This window comes from Lepisma saccharinum, chromosome 30, assembly GCF_977018435.1.
Source record: "Lepisma saccharinum chromosome 30, izLepSacc3.1, whole genome shotgun sequence".
NCBI lineage: Eukaryota > Metazoa > Arthropoda > Insecta > Zygentoma > Lepismatidae > Lepisma > Lepisma saccharinum.
In genome coordinates, this window is record NC_139258.1 from 40,276,001 (window position 1) to 40,293,000 (window position 17,000).

At 36.2% G+C, this 17,000-nt stretch overlaps 2 protein-coding genes across 3 annotated transcripts in view; one reads left to right on the forward strand and one right to left on the reverse strand.

Annotated features, from left to right (window-relative positions):
* Window positions 1-10,394, forward strand: part of LOC145981754 (uncharacterized) — a 95,260-nt gene extending 84,866 nt beyond the window's left edge. For both annotated transcript variants that reach the window (XM_083115161.1, XM_083115162.1), the window contains exon 3: window positions 10,089-10,394. In XM_083115161.1, the coding sequence (XP_082971287.1) occupies window positions 10,089-10,305 (217 nt within the window). In that variant the 3' untranslated portion in view covers window positions 10,306-10,394. The remainder of the gene's footprint in view (window positions 1-10,088) is intronic.
* Window positions 10,395-13,874: 3,480 nt separating this feature from the next.
* LOC145981941 (uncharacterized) lies at window positions 13,875-14,318 on the reverse strand. Its single transcript, XM_083115437.1, has one exon. The coding sequence runs from the start codon at window positions 14,316-14,318 to the stop codon at window positions 13,875-13,877; it is 444 nt and encodes a 147-aa protein (XP_082971563.1).
* Between the last annotated feature and the right edge of the window lie 2,682 nt (window positions 14,319-17,000).

The following is a 17,000-nucleotide window of genomic DNA, read 5'->3' on the forward strand; positions in this document are numbered from 1 at the left end:
CAGGGCTCGCACCACCACGTGTTCGTGTTCGCACAGCACAGTGAACATTTTCGAGGTATAGTGGCCAACAGCCCCTTAGCTATCTGCTCTATGCAACATGCATAGCAATTGTGTTCAACGCAATCCGTGGAACACCGTGGAAGTCAGTGTTACCAACTATCTAAAAAAGTTATCAGACGTGAAAGACATCGTGTCAGAGTAAATTGTGTGTATATACTCGAACATCAAAGAAGATTTTTTTCGAATAAATATATGAGTGTGTGCATTTAATATGTACGGTAATTTAAAACATATACATGATTGTTCACGTGCTCATGCGAACATTATCAGGCGACGTGCCTGATATTTATGATAGAAAATCAAACAAGGCATCAATAGAAAGAGAAACTATGAAAGTTTTATTCCAACTTGGCACTCTTATGGTGATTTACCATTCCTCCACCAGGATCGCTAGTGTGGCAAAATGGCGAGTAAATTACTGTTGCAAGTTCACATCTTTAGGAATAAGCCAGTGAATTTCGAAGAATGTTTACAACTGATGGGAAGGTGTTGTTTTGTCAACCATGTGGCAAGTCAATTCATGCGCAGCAGCATTCTCAAATTACACATCATTTGTCAGGAAACAAATAATATTGCAATACAGCATTACATGTTCACAACAGGTGGTAATAGGAGCCCCACTATGTTCAAATGAAGAACGTTTCACGTGTTTGCAATATTAGATATGAGTAGAACATTTGTTGCACTATTACATCCTACTGAAGGAAATAAACAATTACGTTCTGAAAAACTTCCCGAGACCATTCATACAATTTGCACCACCTGATAAATCCATATTGGTGTTAGAGAAACTCTGCAAAAAATAAAATAATTAGATCTGTGTGAGAGCATGAATAAAATGTGGGTAAGTCTGTCATTTTGAATATTTTTTTTTAATTTTAAACACATTTGCACTGGTTTTAGAACATAAAAATTGCTGAGTAACTAAAATCAAATAAAGTAATGTTTCTCAGTTTGTATCTGGTCAGACAGGGTTGCTACGCGACTGGAAAACCTGGAAAACAGGGAAAAGTCAGGGAATTTGGTTGGTCGGGGAAAAGTCAGGGAATAGTCAGGGAATTTTGCATATTTTCTGGAATTTACACACATTTTGGAGTTGCAGGAGAACCAGTTACAAAATGAACGAAGGGTTCATTTCCACTTCTGAATTCAGTTCTTGTGATTCCAGTCCCCCCCCAAAAGATTCAGTTCAGAAACTTGTTCCTCTCGTCATTATGACTTCTAGTTTGTTACGTACAAAATTATGGTTCCTTCGCATTTCAATTCTATATTTATTCTCTCTCGGATCTAGGTTCTTGGATCTGTTCATTTTGCGACTCGTTCTTGTGAACCTGTTCAAGACCGGAATTTGGAGAGGTGTGAGATTTTTACTTAGAGAACAAGCTACTCAAGACGAAACCTATGCACCAGCCATCCTCAGAATTTCTTGCGGAAAAAATGTTGCTTTAGCTTTGTGTGTGGTGAGGAAATTTTCTTTCTTCAAGAACACACCCGTTCGGAACCCGTTCTCTTTTGATACGTGAAGCGGAGCAGGTTGGTGTTCGGACAGTTCATTGGTTTTGGATCTGCAATAAAGCTTGAAGAGCAGAATTTCACATAACTGGCTGTGGTTGACATCACACTGGACGGGTGCGGATGCCGAGTAAAGACAAAGGGACTCACTACTTCGTTCCCCCCGTGAACCTGTTCTGTGAATTTGAGTCCTTCGTTTGAGACCCGTTCAGAAGCAACCTGATCAACTAGTTCATTTGCTCGTTGTCGTAGTTTTTACATTGCAGAGATGTGTTACACCTGAGAAATTTTATGTAGTATCAGTGACGTCATTATTCGAATATGCACGTGTTTTGAGCATGTAGAACAAATTTATTTTTAAAAAAACTGGTATGAAATAGAGGAATTAAACGTACGCTGCTCACACATCGTTGTTAGGTTAGGAATGTTGGTTTCATGCCGATAGTAATTTTACGTTTTGTTTGCGTGTGGAATGAAATTATGCTGAAAAGTGGTGAAAATGAGCTCAAGTTCCTTTTGTTTTATTACGATTTCATCATGCTACAAATGCAACTTTTACATGGTTCGATTTCGATTTATGTCTGTTAACACATGCGAGGGTCACTATTTAAATTTTGAGCCTAACAATGGAAAAACAGGAATTTGGCATTGAAAACTGCTTTATTGTTTTTCGAAGTATTCTCCTTTATGGTCAATACACTTTTGCATCCATAATATGGTTATTGAACGCATCGACGGCATCTTCCGCCGACGAAAATCGTTGTCCACGCAATTTATTCTTGACATTCGGGAACAAGAAGAAGTCATTGGGTGCCAAATCAGGACTGTACGGCGGATGACCCATCAATTCGATTTTTTGACTGTTCATAAAGTCGGTTGTTAGACAAGATGTGTGACAGCTGGCATTGTCTTGATGAAGAATGATCCGACGGCGTTTGTTTGTTTTCCGTATTTGACCGAAGACCTCTGGCAAACAAATTGTTGTGTACCATTCAGAGTTGACCGTTCTACGTTCCTCTTAAGGCACAGTTGCCACATGACCAGTTTTCCCGAAAAAAAAACAAAAAAACAGGCGACCATTTGTTTCGATGTGCTTCGAGCGCGAACAACTTTTGTTGGATTGGGTTCATCTTGAAACACCCATACAGTCGACTCCTGTTTACGTTCCGGCTCATATGCATATATCCATGATTCGTCACCTGTTACAATCTTATATACGTCTTTTGAAGCACCACGATTGTATTTATTGAGCATTTGTTTGCACCAATTGACGCGAGCGTCTTTTTGAGTTTTTGTCAAATTGTGTGGGATCCAACGAGAACATACCTTTGTCACAGCTAAATGATCATGTAATATTTTATATATGCTGGTGGAACTAATACCTATGGTTGCCTCAATCTCACAGTATGTCACATGACGATCTTGCAGTATTAGGTTTTGCACAGCATCAATGTTTTCTTGAACAACAACTGATTTTGGACGACCTTCGCGAATCTCATCGGTGAGCGAATGGCGGCCACGATTAAATTCGTTATACCAGCGTTTCACAGTGGCAAAGGATGGGGCTTCATCGCCAAATGTGGAAGTAAGTTGATCGATGCACTCTTGTCTTGATAATCCACGTCGAAAATCGTAAAAAATCATCGCACAAAAATGTTCACAAGTTAATTCCATTTTATTGTTGTCGCGCAATCTCCAAGGCAACATAAACAACACAAATGAAGCTATTGACAAAACATTTGAAGTACGTTATGGTCAATAATGCCATACGATTCCGTGCAAACGTCAAATCGTGCCTAACTTCAATCAGTGTTGCCAAGGCTCAAAATATAAATAGTGACCCTCGTACTGCAGAGTTTTAGCGATTACTTAAGATTTTGTGAATATATGCTTTTGTGGTTAGGTTAGAAATGTCAGGTTTGGTTGTCTTAGAATTAAAATAAAGACCGTGAATGCACTCTACTAAGGTAGGTTCCGATTTATTTCTACATTCATTCCCACTAGTTTACGATACGTACTGTAGCTTGTCAACCGGAGAATACATTTTCAGTGGGAAGCGTGTATGATTGAGTAAGGTCATTTTGAAGGTTTTTTTTCAACATAAATCACTTTTTTCGAATTCAAATAGTGCTCATGATTTTAAGGAAGGTTCAAATTTCGTGTCACAATGATTGCCAAAATTCTATGATAGTTAATCTTCCTCTTAGTAGGAAAATTTGAAAAAAAAATCATAAAACATTCGGAACTGTTACCTTTTAAAAGACAGATTTCGATGTTTTCCGTAATAGAAAATTGGTTTCAGCATGTGGTAAACTCAAATAATGGAGGTATTTGATTCCAAAATATGGCCCGCGTATATATATATATATTTTTAGGTGTATGGTTGGTCACCGCCCCCATTCAAGTTCTGAATTTCCGTAATATGTAGCCTACTATTTTCAATAAATTAGAAAATATAATCATTAAACTTATTGCATATTTTCTAAAGGTACATGACCTAATTTTCTGTTGTTTCTCATTTGTATTGATATAGGCTAATTGAGGTTGTATACAGGTTACATTGTAAAGCTTTGATATATACCACATTTTTTAATTGATTTTTTACACAACCTTAATTGTAATGACTTAGTGAAAATGGGGAAGTACAACAGTTATTTATTTTTTCATTGAATAGCATTATATTAATCACTTGGTAAATTTTCAGCTAATAACTGTGTATATTCATATTCATAATAATTAACGTTCCTGCACATTTAATTGAAAAACATGAGGTTCAAATGCAAATTTCATGATGACAAACATGTCTGGAAAAATTTTATTTCTGGTCTGGAAAACCTGGAAAAGTCAGGGAATTTCATAATCAAAAAATCGTAGCTACCCTGTCACCCATCAATAATCCATATTTGTAAATTTTGTATTGCTGCTATGGATTATTTTGCATCTGAGTGGTTAGCACTCTTGGCTTTGGTGGAACTCCAGTGGAATTGAAAAAAGGAAGTGTTGACCCAGCATCATGAACACAGTTTGGCAGCTACTTGAAAAGGAGTAGTGATGGTCTCCAGAGAAACAGATAACAGCTGGATTGGGACTAGATACACTCAACCACAAAATACATAGCTGCTTGGTAGGCTTTGGCTTTTAACCCTGCTCCAGTGATTTATCCACTCACCTCTAACAAACACCCCCAAAACCCTCTCAAATTTTGACGAACAACCCCAAGCAGAAAAGTGTAAGTATGGATTTTTACATCAACCATAGAATGACAATACTTGACATTAACAGAAAGGAACCATTTGTAGCTCTACAAGAAGCATAGTCTAATGGACCTTTCGATCAAATAACACCAATGTGTCAAGGAAGAAGGGTGGAATGTGCAGCATAGCCATTTCCTGGAAACACTAGCTTCCTTGACAAGGCTTTGGTCAGCTCTAGGGAAGGGACATTGCTATCTGGAAAATGTCAAGTCAACATAATTTTTGAAAAAAGAATCATCGTTAAGACTTTCAACTCGCAGTTATTCTCATACAATGTTTTGTAGTTTTTCTGAAAAATTTCTATATCTTATTTTTCAAAAATAGATTTATTGAACATTTGGAACATTTCTGAGAAAACCGGCTGTTGATAGGAGACACCGTTCCAGAGATAGATCAAATAAAAAATATCAAATATGGCAGATTGTTTTCAAGATGGCGGCCGTCGGAGCGCAGATTTCGATTGGCTACTAGACTGAAAATATCTTTAATGATAGAACAATTAATCCTACCAAGTCTCTTTCTTTTAACACATTCGGGTCTGGCCTCATAATACAGCATTTTTACCTCTGGTGTGCGGTTTTTGGTTGTTTTTCAAAAAATCATAGAAAAAATATTTTTAATTTGTTTTTATTTGCCACATATTTCTTAAATCTACAAAACTTCCCCTTTTCAATGAACAAAAATTTGTTAAATTTTCTTTTCATTTTCAGACATTTTTTAATATTTTTTTCAGCAATGTTTTGTGAAGAAAAGAAAAGTACAACATTGTAACAAATGTTAATATAGAGATATTTTAAGTTCGTAATCTGGAAATTTCAATAATTAACTACATAAACTATCAATACATCTTTTGAATCTTGCATAAGAATACTTCTTATGTGAACATAACAAAAAATAATTACAAATTACAAGTAATTATCTTTTGTATGAAAAAGTGTCTGCAGGACAGGACCAGACTATGTATCAGTTGGTTCTGCGTCATCTGTAAAAATTAAACAAATAAACTAAATAAATAAAATAATTTTCATTTGATATACACTATACAAAATAATAAATGGAAAAACGAAAAATACATCAGTGCATGTAGGAGAATCAAGCAAGAGGGAAGATGAATAGACCCAAAAAAATTACCTCTTCTCACTTCATTCATAAAATACTAGAGTTTGCAATACTGTTTATATTGTCGACAATAATTATTACTTGAGCTCGGATTTCCATGCACAAACAAACAGCAAAATATGCACGAAAAATATCAAAAATATGCACTAAGATATGCATGAACAATTTTTTTTTTTCCAAACATCTTACCTTAATGACCTCTGTTGCAATGAACTATGAACGTCTTCCTTAGGTTTTCTTCTGTAAACCCTCTGCGTTTATCAGTGAGAAACGTTTTGTAGATCGAGAAGTTCGTTTCTACATCAGCAGAAGTCACTGGTGCATGTGAGAAACACCAAACTTCCCCCTGTGTTAGGTCCTCTTCCAAGTGCACATTTTTACCATTCAGTACATTTGCAATGTCACAGATTATTCTGTACCCGGGATTTTTGTCTAATACTTGGCGAAGTTTTTCTGACGCTATTTTGGCGACACCGTGAGTTTCACTGGACAAAGTTTGTGATACTTGGCCCAACAAGGAGAGTGAATGCTGCCAAGGATTATTACGGGACTCTGTGTAATAATTGCACATATACTCGAGAAGTGGTTGTGTATGTACTTAATTTCGTTCTCAATGCCACTTCTAGAGAAACATTTCTGTGACACACAAATAGCGGCTGCGTCTTCTGGTTTTAGTGAGTCTATGACTGCCTTCACTTCTTTGAAATTTTCTGCATAATACGACACAGCTTCTAGCCACGAGACCCATCGTGTTAATACCAGTTGCGGAGGTAACGGAACATTTTTCGCCAGTTCGCGAGAGAGACGTACTCGCGAAGGAGCTTTCACAAATACTTTCTTTACATTTGATACAAGTGCATCTACTTCCGGATATTGGTATTGGTATATTTCTGCTACGCGATGAAGACCGTGTGAAAGACAAGTCAGATGGACTAATTTAGGATACAACACTTTCAAACCAGATGCTACTTTGACAATGTACGGGGCTGCGTCAGTAACAAACAGTAGCAAATTGTCATACTGGATGTGATCTGGCCACAACAAAGGTAACGAATCGTTAAAGAATTTGGCAATTGTGGAATGATTCACTTTCTCAAACACCTCGATATTCAGTAAGTAGGGGTTACCACTCGCCTTTATTGCACCAACAACATCATTGCAAACACAACGTCCCGCCACGTCAATAGTCTCATCGATAGACACCCATATTTTCTCGTGCTTCAACGCTTACCGAATTTCTCCCATGACCTCATTAAAACAAACAGGCACATGGTTTTTATGTAGTGTTGATTCATCTGGCACCTTCTTTCCCGTGTACTTTTCAAGGAAACATCGTAGATGGGCATTGCTCAGTTTCCACAAAGAAATATTAGTACTCACAAACGCAGAACACAGATCTACATGTACATAGAATGTATCACTTACTGTGCATTCAGATGTTGAATTAGTGGACGCGGTAGTAAGCAGTTGTTGTTTGCTGCGCGATCTTCTTTGAAGGGCTTCCCTGTGTCTTGCTGTATCGACATGTTGAGTAACTTGAAATTTCTTCTCTGCTGAAACTCTTTTTTCGCACACCACACAGAACAAAACTGACCCATCTTCTGTAAATACACTACTTCCAAATTCTTGTACGTATTTACGCAACAATACTGCCTTACTTGATTTTTCAGGTGGCATGTTTAACACAACACAAAATAACACTTACACGTTCGAGAACTCCTTTTATACTGACAGCAGAAACCCTTTACACATAGTTGCCAAGTCGCGAGAAAGGCTTCACGCTAGTTCACAGTTGTAAAACCATCAGAAGGTGCTAGATCGCTGTTGTTTAAAAAGCGCTACATAAAATGCTGAAAAAAAAAACTAAAAATTATAGTGTATATTTATTGTATATTAAATTAGTATGTTCGCCATTCGGTTATCGCCGTTCAGTCGAAAGTGAATTTATCAACTATTGTGGGCAACAAACTCAACGCTATTATCTCTTGATAGACTATGAAATATGCTAGTATGTAGCAATAAAATTCGAAATATGCCTTATCCTGCAAAGTTGAAGAAATATGCATGCAAAACAAAATTCACTCAAATATGCACTTATATGCGCTATCATATGCATCTCAAAAGACTCTTTACAAGTTCGTCGGAAAGAAAAAAATATTTTCCATAAGTTTTTGCATGCTACATGAAACATGCATTTTGCATAGAAATCCGGGCTCTAATTATTACAAATATAACCTACCTTCCAAATCTTCAAATTCATCTGCATCATGAAAATCGTCGCTAACTTCAAACTGAGTCGGAATCCTCTATCCAGTCTGGATTTAACGATGCCATTCTAAACAACGCACAGTACATCAACCCGACAACAAACAGGTGCGAGATAAAAATAGCACATGATTCACCTAGCGGTCGGAATTCAACAGAGGGGCTTGAATGTACACGCGTATGAGACGAAGTACGAGCATAGCCCGTCGTTCAATCTGCAAAGCGATTGTATACCGCAGGACGGGCTATGCCCGTCGTTCGCCCACATTGACTTTAAGTGCACTGCGGGCTACGTCCATCGTGAGACCCCAATGTTTTAACAAGTGAGTAGGTTTGGGACTTAGCCTCTGGCCTGTCCTAAAGATGTAATTTTTTGTGCTTTTGTTATGAGGTCCGAAGTCATTTTGCGGCGGGTGTGTGTGTGTATATATATATATATATATATATATATATATATGAATTTCGAGAAATTCACGTTCAATGCTTGCACTCATTTGAAACTCATTTTCTCTACAGACCAAGCCAGAGATGATTTTCATAAAAATGTTGTATTATTATGCTTTTGAGAGCCTGAAAAGCATTTTAATTCTGACATTTGGACTATACGATGAATACTTGATTTTTCAAGAAATACTCTGTCAATGCTAGTACTCGTTTGAAACTCATTTTCTCTACAGACCAAGCCAGAGATGATTTTCATTAAAATGTTGAATTATTAAGCTTTTCAGAGCCTGAAAAGCGTTTTAATTCTGACATTTCGACTATAGGATCAAGACTTGATTTTTCGAGAAATTCGCATTCAATGCTAATACTCACTTGAGACTCATTTTCGACTTTATATCAACAGAGCTTATTGAACATCTAAAGGTAAAGTTGTTTGTAAAATTAAACTACATTGAACAACGCAAACCCACAAAATTAAATATAAATGAAAGGATGAAAATTTTACATAAAGTAAAGATGTACTATTGGAATATAATCAAATTACTAAAACTAGAAAAACACATAAATTGATTAATAAGCATATTACACTTTCTTATGGATATTAAAAATAAAAGTAAGTTAGATAGTATCTAAAATTTCACAACTTACGTGAGAGTATACATTTATTCAAACTACGTTTCGGAGGTCAATACTTCCCCGTTCTTCAGGTTCACATTAATATCTAGACACCAAACATGGTGTCACGTAAAAGGGAATATAGGTTGAAGGCAAGGGTAAAAACACTTATTAAAGTTTCCAGCTTTATCAAAGTAAAAGTTCCTGTGTTCTTAAACTAAAAGGTTAAAAACAGATCTCCTGCAGTTGCCTAAGACCTGAAGAATGAGGAAGTATTGACCTCTGAAACGTCGTTTGGTTAAATTTATACACTCACGTAAGTTATGAAATTTTAGATACTATCTAACGTATTTTTATTTTTATATTTTATAGTGAGTAATACGCAATTCCTCATTATGTTGTTTATGGATATTAGTGTCCTTGCGAGTAGGCTTATGTGTTTATGACATATTTCGTTCTATAACTCTTTCTCTCTCTCACATGTTTCATTCCCGCAATTCAAATATTGATTGATTTGCTTTATTTTACTTCCCTTTTTGTGCCACTTTTGGCTAATTTGCAATGATGGGGATGAGTGATTACATGATGAAATTGATGAATAGGACACTCACAAACATCCATGCCCAGGCTGATTTTCGAACCCAGGTTTCCTGACATTGTAGCGTGATCTGCTAACCACCACCACAGGGACCAGCCTGCAATCCAAACAATCCTCATTTGTGGATGAAAGGAAAAGAAGGTGACCTTAGACCTCGCTACATTATTATTGTATATTAATATTTTATTGACTGATTTTGATGTATTTCATTTATCTTTTAGAATGGACAATGCTTCTAAGCTTGTTCGTCAGAAGGACAAAGTGAGCAAGCTTGAAAGAAGAATAGAAGAGGTGATGGATCGCCTTCCAGTGGCAACAGTAGCTCTGGAAAAACGTGCGAAAGAAGTGGATGGTTTGTACAATAAACTGAAAAAGTTAACAGAGGATCTTCAGGTGGCGATGTTTTACCTCAAGCTTCTTGAAAAGATGGCAGAATAAAGTCGAAGCCTACTCACTCCACTCATGGCAGAAAAGTCTGTAACGTTTTATGTGTTTTTCATTTTTGTAATAAAGTATATTGTCATGTAGGTGTTAGGATTTTGTTGTAGATAGTTTCTTACAGATTTCAAGATCACATGAAGAGAAATGAAGGACCTCTCCATGTGGCAGAGGTGCCACTATTTGGCAGATATAGCTGTAACCAAGGCAGGCTGTTGCTGCAACAGATTTTACGAGAGTGCATTGATCGTATGGCCATGTTTTCTACATTACATGTATCATGATGTATTCTTCGGCCTGTTCTTGAGCTTTAACAGGGATGTTCACTTGTTGCAAAAGTGTTGCCTTCTGTTGATTGTGGTTTTCCTTCTTGGTTGCTTATTTTAACTGCAACGTTTACGCATTTCTTCAGTGTGTGTTATTTTTGTTTGATGCCAGCTTCCTCGTGATCGAGCAAGATTTCAGTTTCTGCGAGGGGTGGATAGTAGCGTTTCAATAGCTTAATCGCTATGGTGTCTGCACACAAAACTCAAAATGTGTCAATTGACAAAAAATGCCTATTTCTTTTGATTTGAATAACACGTTAAGTGCATCAAATCCTGTTGATGCACCCAAGTGCATCAAATGATTCAGCTAAATGCATCAAATACACGCATCAATTGATGTATTCATTTGCATCTTTTACTTTATGCACCTACACGTGTAATTGAAATCAAAAAATATGATGCAGCAAAGTGTATCAAATGACATATTCACGCGCATTATTTTTCTCCGCAATCCTGTGAAGGTTGCATAACCTGCAAGGGAAAACGGGTGCTGAAAATATATAGGAGAGTACAGAAAACAGTTTCATTCAATTCCAATTAATACTTTATTTATTTCTATACTACATTTCATTTATCAAAGGGAAAGTGTGGAATTTTCTTGGATGTTTTGCAATGATATGATGCAGCCAACTGCTCGTGTGATGTCCTCAACAGGGCAGATCCTTTGATCTTCCCAGACAGAGTTCTCCACAGAGTTACCTGACACAGCCTGTAAAGAAAGTTTAAGCGTCAATGTAGTTGAAACGTTTCTTCTAGTAAAATACGGTTTTTTTTCTGAAGAATGAAAAATGCACACTAATACAAGAGGGAATCTTCCCAAATTTTTCTTGATATTCCATTTGTATGAGTAGACTTGGTAAATTTGAAGTAAATATAGATGTGCAGTTAGCTATACAAAACTAATGGAACCAAGGTGGATAGTAGAAGCACAAAATTCATATCACTGTGTAAATATGGTGTGGGACAAAAGCACAGGAATTATCCTCTGTTAAAACTATAATCTACGATTGAGATCAAGTCCTATGTAACTGTGTTCGAAGCTTAAGAGCCAATATTTTGAAATTCTGACAAAGTGAAATAGTTCAATTTTTTTTGGCTCGTTTTCTTTTTTACATTGAAGTAACATTAGGGCATATAAAATGAATAGCCAAATATGCAAGTTTGAACCCTCCGAAAATTTTCCCTCATGTAGAAAATGTTGAAGTTCATGGCCATACCCTCCATTTTTCTTGAAAAATTAAATGTGAGTAAGTTTGGAACGACGATATTCCAAACTTTTATTTTCATATGAGGTTAATATAAGACTGTTTGCTTAGGATAAGCTAACTGATATAGCACATTACTTGGATATTGCTGCTGTTAGCAGATAATCTGTGAAATACTAAAAATTAGGAAAATTCCCAAAATTAAATTTAGGCATCTCAAAAAAGCATCAGGGCAGAAGTGTACTAAGTATACCATCTTGTAGCTGGTTACAAATACTATCATGAGAAGAAAAAATCATTGGGATCTCGTGCCATTATTGAGAACAAAAATAGGTATATTGAAAAGTAAATGTGGAACAGCCCTTTCTCCTACCTTTCTTTCTTCTAAATGAATCAGTCCATGTCTTAGCAACTTGTGTAACTCTTCGCTTTACTTTTTTTGATGGATGGTGTAGTGATAATGTAGTTTCCCTTGTAATAAGGGATCTTAGGTTGAGGCACAAGTGGTTTGGACTCTACTTGAATCTAAGTCCTGTCCGTACTAGCCTTCTGTGCATAAAGTGGACTTGAAAATTGAACTGTATATCTACTTTTCATGCAATTCATGTGATAAGAATATGTAAAAGTTTCTATATTTTTGTACAGGACATAATAATCTTATGCTTCATAAATGTCTGTACTTATATTTCCATATTGCTATGTATCTTGTAAAAAGTATGAATAAACAAGTGGCCTATCCCCATATTTATTTACAGTTTTGTGTGCTAATATGGTAATGAAAGAAATGTATACACCATAAGAAAGTGTTGTGTATTTGGTACACATGCAGATCTCACACAAGGTGTCGAATACATTATAAATGATATGCACGCATAATTCAACATTATTTAATTGATCACAAAATTCCATTCAACAAACTATAATGAACTCTATTTATGCAAGACAAAACACAATCTGTTTTTACCAACATCTTGACAACTTCAAAGGTCTTATAAACCATACAGACTATTTACGCAATACGTGTCACACATACAACATTCCCCCGCGTCGATGAAATTTTGCATTAGCAAAATTTTGGTTTTATTTTTTTACTTCTTTTAACCATAATCACTCAAATCCAATCTGTCAGGTGGTTTTCTTTGCCTCTGACTTCTCCTTAACACACTTGACTCTGCTGCTTTACGTCTATCTAAATCTATGTTACCTGTTGCAATGCGTCATTATTCTCATCGCCTGTTTCATCACTATCATGATGATATCCTCTATCATTTTCTCTCACATTTCTCTATTTTATCTGGTTTCCATGCACTAACTTAACATCTTGACCAACTTTAATATACCAAGTATATGTCCCTTCTCTCCGGACAACTTCACCTTGAACATAGGATGCACCACTGGAATCTCAGTTGGCAAGTTTCACCCAAACTTCGACACCTCCTCTGGTATCCTCGCGTTTGTTTTTATCAGGAATATCCTGCAACCGATCTACATATCTTTCGGTCTCGGCACAAATGCATACATCATTTCAGCAGGATATTTCAAATTAACGGTGTTTGGAGCCATTCGGATACTATGTAGCACATCTAGCAAAGCATTATTTAAATAAAAATGCCTGTCATCTCTTCTAGTTTCATATAATTTACATCTCAGAGCACTTTTTTATAATTTGTACGTGTCTCTCAGCTTGTCCATTACTAGCTGGATGATAAGCTGGTGAATGCATCAAAGCAATCCCGTAACTAAGGTGTATGGCTGATTATACCTTGAACTTAGTCTTGACATAAATCCTTTTACATCCCTAAATGATGTAGAAGATACAACTTCATATTCTGGCCATTTAGTAAATGCGTCAACAACGAGAAGCAACACTTTTCCTTGAAAATAGAAGAAATCCATGTGTGCTCTCTCCCACGCTTTGGTTACTTCCTTCCAATCATTGTATTATTTCTTTTTGGTGTCCGATTTTACAGAATTACAAACATTGCACGATTTTACGTGATCTTCAATGCATTTGTCTATACCAGGCCACCAATATCTTTCACTTCATTTTAACTATGCCATCGTGATTCTCATGAGCTTTCTCCAAGACTTGCTGCCTCATTGAATTAGGTACAATAACTCTAGCACTCCACAGCAATATACCTTCTTCACATTGTAGTTCATTTCTTCTTCTTCTCAGCGCTTCGAATTCACTTGCATCTATATTTGGATCCTTAATCTTAGATTCTGGCCAACCTTCCATAACGTACCTTTTGACCTGTTTCAACATCACATCTTTTTCTTGCAAAGTTCGCAAGACATCTTTCAGAGGATCCGTGAGCTTTATTGCATTTACAAACTGAATCCCGTCAAAATCAACTGTTTTCCCTTGCAACGGCAACCTTGATAACAAATCTACTACCTCAACATTCTTCTTGTACACAATTTCATATTCATAATTAGCCAAGAACAAACACCAACGTTGAATCCTGGATGAAGCCATAATGGGTATAGCCTTTCCATATTGAAGTAGTTGTTTGGCAGGTGGTGAATCAGTCCATATTTGAAATTGCTTTCCATAAATATATTTTCTAAATCTCTTCACGGCAAATATAATTGAAAGAGCTTCCTTTTCATGATGAGGATAAGCCATTTCATGTTGCGAAAGTGTAGTTGATGCACGTTCTATTGTTTTCAATTCACCATTAATTCTATGGCACATCTGAGCTCTTGGTCCATAGCTCAAAGCATCACATATGATTACTGTATCCTTGCTAGAATCAAACGGAGTTAAAATTTCGGATGACTGCAGTGCTTCTTTAACCTTTTCGTACTGACTTTCACACTCATCACTCCAATTCCAATGCACATTCTTTAATAAATTGTACAAGGCTGGAACCAGTATAGCCATATTTGGAATGCACCTTCGAAAAAAATTAATGCCCCCCAAAAACGACTTTAATTCCTTCACGTCATGCGGACGTGGACAATTAAGCAATAATGCTTCAATCTTGCACTGGCAAGGTTTAATTCCTTCCGCAGAAAGTTCATACCCTAAGTATTGAATGGATGATTTAAAGAACTTGCACTTTTCCAAATTAACCTTCACTTTATGTTGAGCTAACATATGGAATTACATAATGCAGACCTTGCAATATCTGTTCAATTACTCTCTGAAATATTTGAGACGAAATTTTAACTCCAAACGGTAATCTTGTGTGTTATAATAATCCCCATGGCGTGTTCATTACAAGCAACCTTTTTGCTTTTTCACTCGAAGCTATTTGCCAATAAGCTTTTTGTAAATCCACACTAACAAATACGGCATTTCCTCTAACTTTCTGGAAAATATCCTCTAACAGTGGTAGGGGATAAGAAGCATTTTCTACATAGTTGTTCAATGTACTTTTAGATCACAACAAATGCGTAAATCTCCATTTTTCCTTTTAATAACAACCATCGGACTGGCCCATTCACTAGTATTGACTTTTTCATAAATGCCATTTTCTACCAATTTATCCAATTATGATTTTACTTTATCTTTAATTCCATAAGGCACATTGTAAAATCTCTTAAAAATTGGAGTTGCGTCCGGTTTTATTGGAATATCAGCTCTAAAATCCTTTATAGGCAAACTTAAATCGCCATCAAATGTAGAATGAAATTCTTCCTTTAGAATATCAACGATCCCTTGAATATCGTTAGTTTTTATACAACTGACACATTTATTTAATATATGCATGAAATTACGAACATCAGAGTTCATTGCATTATTTCCTGTGACATTGTGTGCAATAATATCAGACTGCGGAGAACAAGTTCCCGTTGCACAAATTTCAGTCAACTCACAATGTAACTTGGGGATCATAATTTAAATCCAACTTCTTTCTAAAAGTGGATATTCTAAATGGCAGTTAATTACGTACAAATCTAGACGAAAGAACTGATTTCTCCATGCAACATTCACATTAACTTTTCCCAGTAAAGGTATCACATTATTACCAGCACCTTTCAATGTACAGTTAGGTTCAGACATTTGTACATTTTGCTGAAACTTTTGATAAAAATCTTTACGAGCTACAGATGCATAGGATCCAGTGTCAATATCAAACTTTGCTTCATGACCATGTACATTAATTTCTATTAAATATGTGCGCTGGTTAATGTTACAATCTAGTTCCCTTGTACACACTTTTTTATATCATTTTCCGTATCGTTCTGGAATTCCACGATGTTTTCTGCTATTATTTTCTTCCTAATAATGTCAGACCTTAAACTGCTCACGAATGTGTCAAACAATGCAATAGGTAAAAACTCCACCATATCTACATGCTTCACCTATCTTTTGGAGCCTTCTTGTAAAATCTTCAACCTTTTCCACATCCAATTGTGTACATTTGCTTAATTTTAGGCGTTGCACTATAAAATTACTACTTGGATTGTAATAAGAAATGAGCCTATCAGAGATTTCCTTGAACGATCTCTTCTCTGGTAGTATTGGAGAGAATAACTCGCGTAACACTTCATAAGGTTTGGGGCCAATTACAGATATGAATCGAGGAACTTTGCTTTCCTCAGATATGTTAAAAACTCGGCAATAATTATCATATCTTTCCAAATAAGAGTTAATGGTTCCTTCATTGGTTCATGTGACCCTTCCTGCCTTCTGAAGCAGACAACAGCGGTAGAATTCCTACCTGGTTCTTCGCGCTCATGGAACTCGTGTCGTGCTATGTGATGCTACAAAATGCAATATTGACTGACGTAACTTTACCAAACTCAAATATACCACTTCTTAATGGCCACTGCATTGTATAATTTATCGCACGAACAGCGATGTGCATTATAAACTAAATGATCAACACAGTTTTTGTCAAATAAGTTGGTGAAGTCCTCGTGGTAAAAGTTCAGCGTGTGGCTGCTCTACCACTTAACCCGCAAACCTATTATTTTTTATTATTATTATTATTTCGTTATTATCTAACTGCTTAATATTGTGTCAATGGAAATGTTTAGCATTCATTTGAAAACTCTTAACATCGAATGGTCTCTGGACAAAATTATTTTAAAATGTTCATCAGCATTCTCAAGATGTAATAAACAGTGGTCTGAATTACTAATCAGCACTGTTACATCAGTAGAGTGTACGATAGTTGGATCATCCGCCCACCTCCGTGTCAGAGTG

Coding starts and splice junctions, on each gene's coding strand:
- LOC145981941 (XM_083115437.1), bottom strand. CDS start 14,318: ATGGCTTCATCCAGGATTCAACGTTGGTGTTTGTTCTTGGCTAATTAT.